At 37.5% G+C, this 13058-nt stretch overlaps 1 protein-coding gene across 1 annotated transcript in view; it reads left to right on the top strand.

Annotated features, from left to right (window-relative positions):
- Rab3c (RAB3C, member RAS oncogene family) overlaps nucleotides 1-13058 on the top strand; it is a 230630-nt gene that overhangs the window by 196677 nt on the left and 20895 nt on the right. Inside the window, exon 3 of the mRNA XM_076856123.1 lies at nucleotides 11816-11940. Coding sequence (XP_076712238.1) covers nucleotides 11816-11940 — 125 coding nt within the window. The remainder of the gene's footprint in view (nucleotides 1-11815; nucleotides 11941-13058) is intronic.

Genomic DNA, 13058 nt, shown 5'->3' with positions numbered 1-13058 from the left:
CTGCACAGGTCACATGTGGAGCCACATTAGGAGCCCCTAGTCCACGGAAATATGTGTGGCATGTCTAAATGAAGAAGGATGAGAGAGCCTGACAGGTGGTAGTGGGTTTCAGACAAATGGAACATGTGATGACCAGAGGTAGATTTCTTGCAAAGTTAATAAAGATTAAGTCTGGTGATGTACCAGTAAACTGGGTCTTAGAAAAAAATGGGAAAAAGAAGAAAAAGATAACTTAACAACAATCAGTGCTTTTAAGCCATTACACCAGCTCCAGAACACTGATCAACTTTAGGCCCTTACCCCTGTTGAAAGTGTCTTAGAAGGGTTTTCCCAGAAGCCAGGTATAAGATAGAAACTTGAATTAAAGTCATCTAATTTGGAAGTGGTAGGAACATCCATAGGGGCTTGGGAAGTGAGCTGTGGAAAGGAGACAGCCAATAAATGATATGTTTTCAAGCCAGCCATCACTATGGGTATCTAGAGCTTCATTCTGTTAGAAAATGCTGGGAATCAATGAGGTGGCAATCTGGGGAGAAAAGGAAGTGGAGTATTTATGCATTGACTCCTGTCAGTCATTGGCTATAGGCTGCGCCTGGGTGTGTTATTTTCCTGTTACATTTGGCTTTCCCTGATGGGTAAAGTGCCTTTCAATTGCTTCAGAGAAAGCTGTAAAGCAGAGATGTAGACACTGGCAGCTGGCAGTCAGCCAGCAAGCACAGAAGTACGAAGTCCTAGGGGATAGGGACAGAGCACCAACAGCATCTGCCGCAAAATATCCTAAACCTGTAATTTTACATTTGTAAATTCACATTTTGTCTTAAATAGGCTCTCAAATTTTTATGAATTTTAGGCCTCACAAAACTTGAAACTGTGCATCATGAGTAGTCCTTATTCACTGAATGTACAGCATATAGGGGAAATTTGGAGAAATTAATAAGTTTATATCAGAGTTGGAGGCAGGGAGGATAGCAAGAGTTGAATCTAAACACAGGCACCAACACCATGTGAAGAATTTTGGGTTAAACTGGATTCTTCTAGGTTTGCTAGAGATGTGTTGGTCTCTGCAAAACTCAGATGTGCTCCTCCTTTCTGGGACAGGCTGTCTCCATGATGAGGAGCAAGAACACACTGATGAAAACTCACCACAGCTCAGATGCTTGTTGCTCACAGTGGCCCACATCAAAATCGCCTTATTTTCCATTGGCCAAAGCAATTCACGTATTCAATAGTCACTTGGGTGAGGAAATACAGTCCACCTTAGGAGAGGAAATAATGACAAAGAGCAGACAATAATGCAGTCTATTGCCTGATCTTCACCAGTACATCAATAGGGGGGATAGCAAGAGTTTTTGGTAACTTTCTTTTTTTCAGCTTTTCTCTATCATTAGAATTTTTAATGATAATGTAACAATTGTACCAAAACACATAAACCTGTATCTTCAAATAATAATATATGATAGCAAATATTAGAGGATCTTTATTCCAGGATGCTTTAATTTCTTTTTAATCTGTTTGTTAACTGAGTTAATGTACATATCAAAAGCATATCTCCTTAGCTTCCTTATACAAGTGCTCATTAGCATTCATAGCATTTCAAATTATCGGGTTTTATGATATTTATTTCTGTTTCCTTGCTACTACTCTTTCATTTTTTAAATTTGTTTATTTTGTAGGCATTTTTGTAAACTACCTGAAAATACTTAAATATTGTGATCTTAGGTGGGAAATTAAGAAATGGATCACTTAAAAACTAAAAAAAAAAAAAAAAAAAAAAAACGGAGCTGTTGAAAGGAGTCAGCCCAGTGATGTTCAGCCCTGAACACACATACAAATCACCCAGGGAGCTATTTTTTAATGCCTCTGATGAAGCCCCTAGAGGTTCTGATTTAATTAATCTGAGTTGGGATAATGTTTAAAACTTTTCCAAAGGTTGAGGAAAAAAAATGAATGAATAAATAATGAAATAATAATGAAGTAGGGAAAAAATAATCTTGTGTACATGATGAGCAATAGCTGGTTGGGAAGTTTCCTTATGAACTTGAAGTACGCCAAGATACTAAAAAATTAAGGGTCCTAACGTTGCAGAGAATAAGGGAAATATATGCAGCAGGGTAATATTAACTCCCAGTATGATAAAACGGTCTGCTTCTGAAATCTGTCTGCACTTCAGTGGATGAAGAAAAGCTAGTCAGTCTGATACTTCACTTTTCCCACATATAGCTTACATCAGACCATGGAACACAATTACTTTTCTGGCTCACTGAAGTATATTTTGTAGACTGTTTTCAAAACATTATGACTAGGGCTGGGGTTGTAGCTCAGTGGTGGAGTGTCTGCCTCACACATGTGAGGCACTGGGTTCAATCCTTGGCAACACATAAAAATAAATAAAGATATTGTGTCCATCTACAACTAAAAATATATTTAAAAAAAGCATTATGACTAATAAGATCCCATCATTCTCTATGAGAAGACATTGAATTGGTAGGAAAATATTTGTATACTCAGAATAGGAGAGAAGGATTAAAGATATTGTAGGAATTTGGTTTGTTTTTATAGCTTTCTAAACTTAAAATTATTTTATTCCATGCAGAGTTCAGTTATTTATGTGCAAAATATTGTAAAACATCAAAACCTCTTTTCATCTATCTGTATCAGCTCCAATTTTTTTGAGACTCTACTTTCATATTTAACAATAACTGAAATGGGGGTAATTATGTTTTCCCTTTCTCTCTTTCAAGATTGTATATAAATATTGAGAGAGGGTTTGAGGGTACTTTTGTTTGTTTTATTTTGTTTTGTTTAAGCTAAATGGAAAATAAATAATGGATATTTTAGTAGCTATCATCTGGTACTGGTAAGGTCTGAGTTAACTGCAATTTGCACAGTAACCATGGTGACTAGCACAGGGCTTCTGATTCCATTAATCTTGTTGAGATTAGCAGTAAATCCCAAAGGGTCTTTTGCAGTGACTCAGAAATAAATCATCTTTTCACATGTATATTATTTGATGACAGTCACTCTCTTTAAATGTGTATCTCTACCCAACAAAGAAATTATACTGTCCCTCTAATTAGGTGATTGGAAACTCATTCCCCAAATAAGAAATTTTATTAAATACAGCAAATGACCAAAAAAGTAAATATATATAAATATCAGGGGCTGGGGTTATGGCTCAGCAGTAGAGTGCTTACCTCGAACACGCAAGGTCCTGGGTTTTATCCTCAGCACCACATAAAAATAAATAAATAAATAAATAAATAAATAAATACATACATACATACATACATACATACTGTAAAGGTATTGTGTCCAACTACAACTACAAAAAATATATTAAAAGATTAAAAATAAATAAACACCACAGGAAAGGAGAATTTTTTCAACAAACGTGTTATAGTCCTAATAGTCATAGCAAAGGAAGAATATGTACTCCCCCTTGTAAATTTACTCATGGAGCTCCAGCTGGGCATGTAGCTCCATAAGCTTAGTATGTGCAAGGCCTAGGTTCAATCCCCAGCACCTGCAAAAAAAAAATTCCTTATATAGAACCTCAGCCTGGAGATATGAACTGAAAATAAAATTTGAGGTTTTTTATTGAAAAAAAATTTTAATTACTGTATTATAGAAATTAGAAAAGATGAGTTGAGCTGGATTTGGAAGAGGAACAGCTGTCTGCCCAAGATGGGACTAATAATGTGTTCTATTTATAAAGGGATATTTACAAGTTTGAAAAGTACAGTGTAGTTTACCTAAAACCATATTTGTCCTCCAAGAGCCCCAGAGTAAGTAAAAAAAAAAAAAAAAAAGTGCCAGCTTCATTTTATAGGTGAAGATACTGATGCTCGGAATTATAGCAGTTTCTAAAACTAGGTAAATAAACTGTTGTGATTCTGAGTTGGAAGAGATGGGAATTGGATTATTACCCCCAACATTCCTCTGACCGAAATTCACAGTACAATGTAAATGAAATATGCACATCTCTGGGTCTTGCTCAGCTCCTGAGATTCATACTTCCTTATCATCAAAGTTTTCCTGAGTTAAGGTAATAACCTGAGCCCCTGTATCAACTGAGTATTCATACATAAGAACAATACCAAGCACAAAATTGCATTTTACAGACCCAAAAATGCACGATTGTTCTTATTGTAATATTTCTGACATTGGGAAGTATCTTGTCCACTATGGTTTATTGCAGTCAACATGTAGTAGTAGACATATTGCCTGCGTGTCCCCTATATTGTTGTCACATGATTAGAGAATTATTTTATATGCAAGAAGGGTATAATTTTGATAATAGCAATATGAATATTTTGTATTAATGACCATAACTTCGTATTTCTTGGAAAACAACAACTTAATGCTTTACAGGCCCGAAGAAGGGAAAATACCCACAAGCAGATAAAGTATGCTAACTTTTATTGTTGAGATAGGTGTGGCATGATTATCTATCAAGCATTAAGCAAAGCAACTAAAGGCCAAAATAAATAAATAAATAAACAAAAGTGTTAAATCCTGCAGAGTACATGAAAGAAATTTCAAAAGAAGCTAAAGTGACTAACAAATGTGTCAAGGAGGACTGTTGTTACAGTATTATGGCAGAGTTTAATTTGCCTCATCTTTTCAATCATAGCCATTATAAAATAATTTTTATCTTGTAATTTATGACATCTTAGGCTACACTGTTCTGGTTATTTCTTGCTATGCCTAAAGCTACCTTCCCTGCTCTACTGATGGATAACAACGTCGGGAAGTCCAGAACAGTCAAAACCAAAGCCAAACATGGGATATTTATAACCCTGACTTCAATCAGAAAATCAACCAACTCTGATGGCAAATCAATCTATTGTTGACTTCTGCACAAATGCTTCGGACCATGATTTTTGTTTCATTAAAAAAGAAAATTAGAAAATGAAAAAAGAAAATTAGACTCCATTGACTTTCTGAGCTTTCAAAATAATATTCTCTATAATGCTGCGGTCATTGTAGAAAACATTTTATATTTTTTTCTTAGCAATTTAGAACTTATAAGGTGGTTACATAAAAATATTGATTATTTAAGAAAAAATGGGAAGGATTATTCTTGTAACCTCATGGCTGAAGAAAAAATATGTTCTTGTTTTCATATTTTTTATTAATTGTTAAGGAATAGGGAATGTTGCATATGCATAAATGGGTAATCTGTAGGAACAGCCCAAGGCTTCATGGGTGTTATGTCAGCAGAGCTGAGCTACTCAGATGTATTTAATGGTAGAAGCAGCCATCCTTTTTATGGGTTAATGGACACATACTGGCTAGTAGGCGCTGAGTTCTGCCCCTTTTTTACCTTACCCAGGGCACATCCTTGGTTAAGTTTTTGCAGTCAGAGTTGTGGTAGGTTGGGTTTGACCAAGTTAAAAAAGTGCTAAATTGCCTTAAGCAAGAATTTGCTCTCAGTAGACTCCGGAAGCCTTGTTATTTTCCTGGTCCTCACTTCTTTTCAAAGTATGACTCTCTCCTGTGAGCCCCATACCACTAATCTCATTCTGGACATCTGATTTCTAGCTGTGCTCTTAAGTTAGAACTTTCTCCATTAACCTAAGAACTCTCTACCTAGGGCCTTTCTAAGTAACTTCATGGTGAAGAAGTATGTTCTTGTTTTCATATTTTTTATTAATTGTTAAGGTATAGGGAATGTTGCATGTGTATAAATGGATAATACTTTCTAAGTATTGGCTAGCTCTTAGTTTGCAAGAGCTAGAAAAGCAAAAAATTAATTTTTCAAAATTACCTAAGGAAATCTAATTAGATTTCATATCCTCCAAAAGAAGCTTTGGACACTTTTTAAAAATATATGGCAAATGAGATTTATACCCTCCAGATGTGAGATACTTTTTTATATCTTAATTCACTATGAATTCATCATTTTTATATACTCCATAAGATAAGATGTGGTGAGGGAAAAGCAGAGTTTAGAATTTTTGTCTTTATTTCTCTAGTTGATGGTCACAGGCCAAATCGAACTGTTGTTAAAAGAATAAGCCATTAACTTAGGTACCAGAATTAGAAAGGTCATGGAGACTATCATGCTAAGTGAAATAAGCAGTCCCAAAAAACTAAAGGTCAAATAATTTCACTGATAAGTGAAAGCTAACTCACAATAAGTGGGGAGAGGAGAAGAATAGATATTCAGTTGATTAGACAGGGAAGGGAGTGGGAATACGAAAAGGAAAGACAGTGAAATGAATCTGAAACAATTTTCCTATGTACTTAAATGAATAGTGAATAGTGAATAGTGAATCTCACCATTGGGTATGTCCATAAGAATGAGGTCCTAACTAGAATAAGATATTCCTTGCTTGTATAATTATATTAAAATTAATTATACTGTTACGTGTAACCAAAAAGAACCAGTAAAAGGGGGAATTAGAAAGGTCATAAGTTCTATGATAAAATATGCTTTGCCTCTGATATATCCAGGTGGATATCAAATCACTATTAATCTTATTTGAAAACTTGTGCTTGTTTCAGGGGTACTCGAAATAAAACCCCCTCTGCCTCTTAGCTCTTTCCTTAGCTCTTTCTGGAGGGAGAAGCCATGATCATATCTCCTTGAAAGTTTTCCAGCTGCAATTTAAAGCCATTTGCTTTTTTTTTTTTTTTTTTTTAAGTTGTAGATGGACACAACACCTTTATTTTATTTATTTATGTAGTGTTGAGGATCAAACCCAGTGCTCCATGCGTGTGAGGCAAGCACTGTACCACTGTGCCACAACCCCAGCCCCAAAGCCATTTATCTCATTTTTTATTCTCTCTTCTGTTTGAGAACAGCTCAGCACTCTCTTCTGTTTCTATCCTGAAAGACTTAACAATTGTTGTAAGACAATTCCCAGGCTACTGTTTTTGATACTTTAAAAGTCTATTCCTTCATAGTGAGAGATAGGGGTTTATTTTCATTTGCTGCAAATGGACTTCCAGTTCCCCAAGCATCCTTTGTTGAAGAGGGTATGTTTTCTCTTATGTAAGTTTTTGGCACCTTTGTCTAGTATGAGATAACTGTATTTATGTGGGTTTTTCTCTGTGTCTTCTATTCTGTACCATTGCTCTACATATCTGTTTTGGTGCCAATATCATGCTGTTTTTGTTACTACATACAGCTTTGTAGTATAGTTGAAGGTCTGGTATTGTAATGCCTCCTGCTTCACTCTTCTTGCTAAGGATTGCTTTGGCTATTCTGGGTCTTTTATTTTCCAAATGGATTTAATGATTGCTTTTTCTGTTTCTATAAGGAATGACATTTTGTATTTTAATTGTAATCAAATTGAACTGAATAGCGCTTTGGGTAGTATGGCCATTTTGACAATATTAATTCTGCCTATCAAGAGCATGGGAAATCTTTCCATCTTCTAAGGTCCTCTTCAATTTCTTTCTTTTTTTTTTTTTTTAAGAAAGAGTGAGAGAGAGTGAGAGATTGGGAGAGAGAGAGAATTTTTTTAATATTTATTTTTTTAGTATTTGGCGGACACAACATCTTTGTCTGTATGTGGTGTGAGGATCGAACCCCAGGCCTCACGCATGCCAGGGAGCACGCTACCGCTTGAGCCACATCCCCAGCCCCTTCAATTTCTTTCTTTAGAGTTCTGTAGTTTTCATTGTAGAGTTCTTTCACTTCTTTTGTTAAGTTGATTCCCAAACTTTAGTCATTTGTTTAGTTTTTCAACATTCCAGAATCTCCTTCCTGGCCACCTGCTGGACAATGTGTCTCACCCACCTATTTCCATTTACCACCTACTGTTCTCAAATAACAGAAAGGGAGGATTAAAGCAGGGCTTCCTCTCAGCTTCTTCTATGGATAACAATAAAGGCACCAGAACTTCACTTTTCAAACTTTTAAAGAATAGTATGGAATGTGTTTAAAAACTCAGATGTAAGACCCACACCTGGTGTGATTCCCATGTCTGCCACTGCACTAGCTGTGGGATTATGGGCAAGTGATTTGACCCCTCTCTGCCACACTTTCCTCACCTGTGAAATAGGGATAGCATCTCACTTGGGTTATTCTACAGATTAAATTAATGTGCTATATATATATAATATATTTACAACACCTGCAAATGAAAACAACTATAATCATTACCTGAATTTCAAAATCAGAATTATTTTAGTGTTGTGATCTATTTTTTTGATTTTAAAAAATTTTATTCTAATTTGTTATACATAAAAGCAAAATGCATTACAATTCATATTACAAAAAAAATTCAAAAAATTCATATTATAAAAAACTCAAAAAGCTGAACATCGAAAAACAAATAGCCCAATCAGTAAATGGGCCAAGGAACTGAACAGGCACCTCTCAGAAGATGATATACAATCAATCAAATCTATGAAAAAATGTTCAACATCCCTAGCAATTAGAGAAATGCAAATCAAAACTACTCTAAGATTTCATCTCATTCCAGTCAGAATGGTAATTTTTTTTCATATCTCTGGTTGTATATAAAGTACTTTCACACCATTCATGTTTTTATACATGTACTTAGGGTAATGATATCCCATCTCATTCCACCATCTTTTTTACCCCCTTACCCCCCCTCCCTTTCCCTCCTACCCCTTTGTCCTATCCAGAGTTTGTCCAATTCTCCAATGTTCCCCCTCCCAGCCCCACTATGAATCAGCCTCCTTATATCAGATTTGGCATTTGGCATTTGGTTTTTTGGGATTGGCTAACTTCACTTAGCATTATGTTCTCCAACTTCATCCATTTACTTGCAAATGCTATGATTTTATTCTTTTTAATATCTGAGTAATATTCCATTGCATATATATACCAAATTTTCTTTATCCATTCATCTGCTAAAGGGCATCTAGGTTGGTTCCACAGTTTAGCTATTATGAATTGTTCTGCAATAAACATTGATGTAGCTGTGTCCCTGTAGTGTGCTGTTTTTAAGTCCTTGAGGTATAGACCAAGGAATGGGATAGCTGAGTCAAATGGTGGCTCCATTCCAAGTTTTCCAAGGAATCTCCATACAAAGTGCTTTCCATATTGGCTGCACCATTTTGCAGTCCCACCAGCAATGTATGAGTGTGCCTTTTTCCCTACAACCTTGCCAATACTTATTGTTGTTTGTATTCTTAATAGATGCCATTCTGACTAGAATGAGATGAAATCTTAGAGTAGTTTTGATTTGCATTTCTCTAATTGCTAGGGATGTTGAACATTTTTTCATATATTTGATTGATTGTATATCATCTTCTGAGAGGTGTCTGTTCAGTTCCTTGACCCATTTATTGATTGGGCTATTTGTTTTTCGATTTTTAGCTTTCTGAGTTTTTTATATACCCTGGAGATTAGTGCTGTATCTGATGTACAAGATGCAAAAATTTGCTCCCAAGATGTAGGTTCTCTATTTACCTCACTGATTATTTCTTTGGCCAAGAAGAAGCTTTTTAGTTTGAATCCATCCTATTTATTGATTCTTGATTTTAATTCTTGCACAATAGGAGTCTTATTAAGGACATTGGGGCCTAATCTGACATGATGGAGATTTGGTCCTACTTTTTCTTCTAATAGGCACAGTATCTCTAGTTTAATTCATAGATCTTTGATCCACTTTGAGTTGAGTTTTGTGCATGGTGAGAGATAGGGGTTTAATTTTATTTTGTTACATATGGATTTCCAGTTTTCCCAGCACTGTTTGTTGAAGAGACTGTCTTTTCTCTAACATATGTTTTTGGTGCAAGAGAATAAAGAGGGAGAAGAAAGAACAAGAATTGTTTTGGTTGGAGATCAGTATCTTTCCTGCTTCCTTTCTCATCCAGTAGCTGAGGTTGTCTGTTCTTAGTTGGTATCTCCGCCCTCAGGATGGTAGGGGTTACCAGGTTTTGAGGGTTGGTCTTGGGTACAAGGCACCTGGAAGTAGGGTTTGGCACTCACTGGTCCCGTTTGGGAGACTGCACCTCAACTATCTCTTTTGGGGGTCTGCTCCTGTGAGGTGGGTGCTGTGTCTTATCTCCCCATCTCACCTGTAGACCTCACAGTCTTGCCCTCTAAATTAGTCTCTAAAGTGTAACTCCCACACCCTCTCCCTTTCTACTTCCTAATAGGAACCTTTCTCTTGGGGGTCTCATGTGTTCCATTCTACGTACCTTTGGAGGGTTGTTTTGAATTGGGCAGTCACTCTGCTGAGTTAGTGACTGCTGGGGTCTGGTGGGAATTAGAAAACTATGGGTACCTGGTATAGTGTATTACAGTATTCCAAACTGTTAGTTGCCCCAACTAAAGACTGTGATGGAAGTGACCCAGGATGGAGGCTGCTACTTTCAGTGATGGGGTGTCGGGTCGGGTAGGGGAGTTGGGCTATGGCATTGTGTGATGCGTTCAGAGATGAGCTCTGTGGTGTGTAGTGTTGCAGCTGTTGGCTTTCTTCAGAGCCTGTGATGTGTCCCCAGGTGTAGGCAGGCTACTGTGAGTAGGGGACTATGGCAGTAGCTGCCCAGTCCCAAGATGGAGGTGACCGGGGAGCCCCACATTAGTAGATGGGGGTCCATAGGGACTGCCAGCCGGAGTTCCTGCCAGTGGGTAGTGGCTGAGTGTCCTTCGTGGGAGCCGTGTCTGGGAGTTCTTCACCTGTGCTGATGCCAGTGGTCCCTCTAAGGCACCCGCCAGACCTACGTGGGTGAGTAGTTGGGAGTCCTTTTCTAATGCTGAGACCTGGGGCCTACATGGCACAGCAGCCATGATTCCTGCAAGGGATTAGCTATGGATCAGCTATAACTCTCAGCCAAGCAGTATTCTCACTAGTTGAGACCCAAGACATGGAGTTACACAGAATGTTGCCTCCCTCTGACCCACCTTCTTTAGATCCCCTGTGTCATGATCTATATGAGAGGCTTATTCTGAATCTCAGAATAAGCATTGCATTTTGGCGGGGGGGGGGGGGGGGGGGGCGGCAGGGGAGTGCTGGGGATTGAACTCGGGGGAACTTGACATCCCAAGCCCCATTTTGTATTTTATTTAGAGACAAACACTCACTGAGTTGCTTTGCACCTCATTGTTGCTGAGGCTGGCTTGGAACTCAGGATCCTCCTGTCTCAGCCTCCCGAGTCAGTGGGATTACAGATGTGCGCCACCACATCCAGCTATTATTTTAATATTAACTCAACTAGCATTTTTCTCTTACAAATGAAAGGCCTGAGTATTGATCAGTTCTTATGATTTCTCTCTCCCTTTTTTCAAATTATTATCCTGGATTTCCTAAGCCTCGATTGCCTCAGTTCTTTAAGTTGTTATGGTAAGAAGGGAAAATGATGTTTCTGTATGAGAAGCTGTAAATACAAAGAGTGACTATCTCAATTTGCCTGGAATTGAGGGGTTTCTTGAGATATTTTAGTACTAAAATTGGGCACATCATTTGCATCCATGGTGGTTAGATGCCCTCCATATAAAGGCATTACATAAAGCAGTGACAAAACAGGGGAAGGAAGACACATATTAGTACTAATTTCATCAACACAAAATAATTCTTGGTATAATAACAGTGTTATTTTGATTTGTTTTATGGTGCTGGGGATTGACCTCAGGGCCTTGCTCATGCTGAGCATGTACTCTATCACTGAGCAATTACACCAGCCTGTTACCTTGAGTTTTGACTCTAGCAATCCCTGGTGAGAATATTAAGGATGAAATTGTACTGAACTCATTAATTCTAAATGTCAGGCATTTGAGCTTCATTTTTTGCTATTATCATCTTGGTATGGATCTTTCCCCCTTCATTTTATGTTGTTCTCCTTTCTTCTGATCATTTTGTGCTTGTTATTTTTTTTTTTTTTTCAGGTCAACTCAGATCAAAACGTACTCTTGGGACAATGCCCAGGTTATCCTGGTTGGGAACAAATGTGACATGGAAGATGAGCGGGTCATTTCAACTGAGAGAGGCCAACATTTAGGAGAACAGCTTGGTAAGAAACAAATTAGTAAATTAACAAGAAGAGAACTTGGTAATTATTTGTAACACTCTACAAAGTTCCAGCTAATCATCAGAGTGACATTAACCAAAAGTTTGTCAACAAACTGGAAAGCAGCTTACGCCTCTGTATGTGGTTTGTGCCTTTCTTACTTGCTGCAGTATCGATGGAATTCAAGCACAATTATAGAAGCAAAACTGATACCAAGATTTTAGTTTTAGTGCAAGCTTTTTCACTCTTATTCTGTGAAAAACATGGATTATGACTTTCCCACTATTTCTATGGGGTTTTCTCCATACACATCATTTTGCATTGAGTAAGCATGTCATTGTGTAATCATTGTTCTCATAATTGGCATATGGTAATGCCACCAAACACATCACATCCTTGATTCTAGTTCTGTGGACATCATTGATAACTCATGTTACTATTACAAACCATTTTTAGACTCAAGTTTCTCATCTCTCAAGAATGAGTTTCATAACCTGTACCTACTTATCCAAGCCCTTATAGATACCATCAGCCAAAATGATACGTGCGCACTTTAGAAATAACAAGGCCACTTCAAACACAAAATCTTAACAGAAACCAGAGTGAGGAGGGTAGAGTTTCTGTATAAAGGAAGGACTAATAACTGGTTAAATCAAGGCTTTTTAAAATATTATGTCTTCCTTTGTGCCAGACATCATGGGGGATACAAACAAACATGATCCACAGTCCCTGTGCTCAAGTTGCTGCTAAGCAAGTGGGGAGACTAGAGACAACGAGAAATAACAAGACAACAACAACAGGTCAATGAGGTGTTGATGAGCTGGAAGGCAGATGCCCAAAGGAAATGTCCAGAAATAGGGAGACAGACATAGGGACAAATGAGGAGCAGACACTTGCTGGGATAATAGGTGGAGATGGCAGCGCCCTTAGAAAGACAAGTAAGGAGACCAGATGGAGATCATATAGACTAAATGGCGAGGTATGGAGACCAGCATTTAGAAACTACCAAGGGGAGAAGATGCATTCTGGGTGAAGGGCACTGTGGTAGGCAGACATTAAGAAGAGCTAAGTTGAAAAGACGGTGAGTACCAAGGTCAGAAAACCTGGTGTAAGATTGCAGA

This window comes from Callospermophilus lateralis, chromosome 5 (assembly GCF_048772815.1).
Source record: "Callospermophilus lateralis isolate mCalLat2 chromosome 5, mCalLat2.hap1, whole genome shotgun sequence".
NCBI lineage: Eukaryota > Metazoa > Chordata > Mammalia > Rodentia > Sciuridae > Callospermophilus > Callospermophilus lateralis.
Note: the sequence above shows the minus strand (reverse complement) of the source record. Positions and strands in the feature narration are given on the sequence as shown.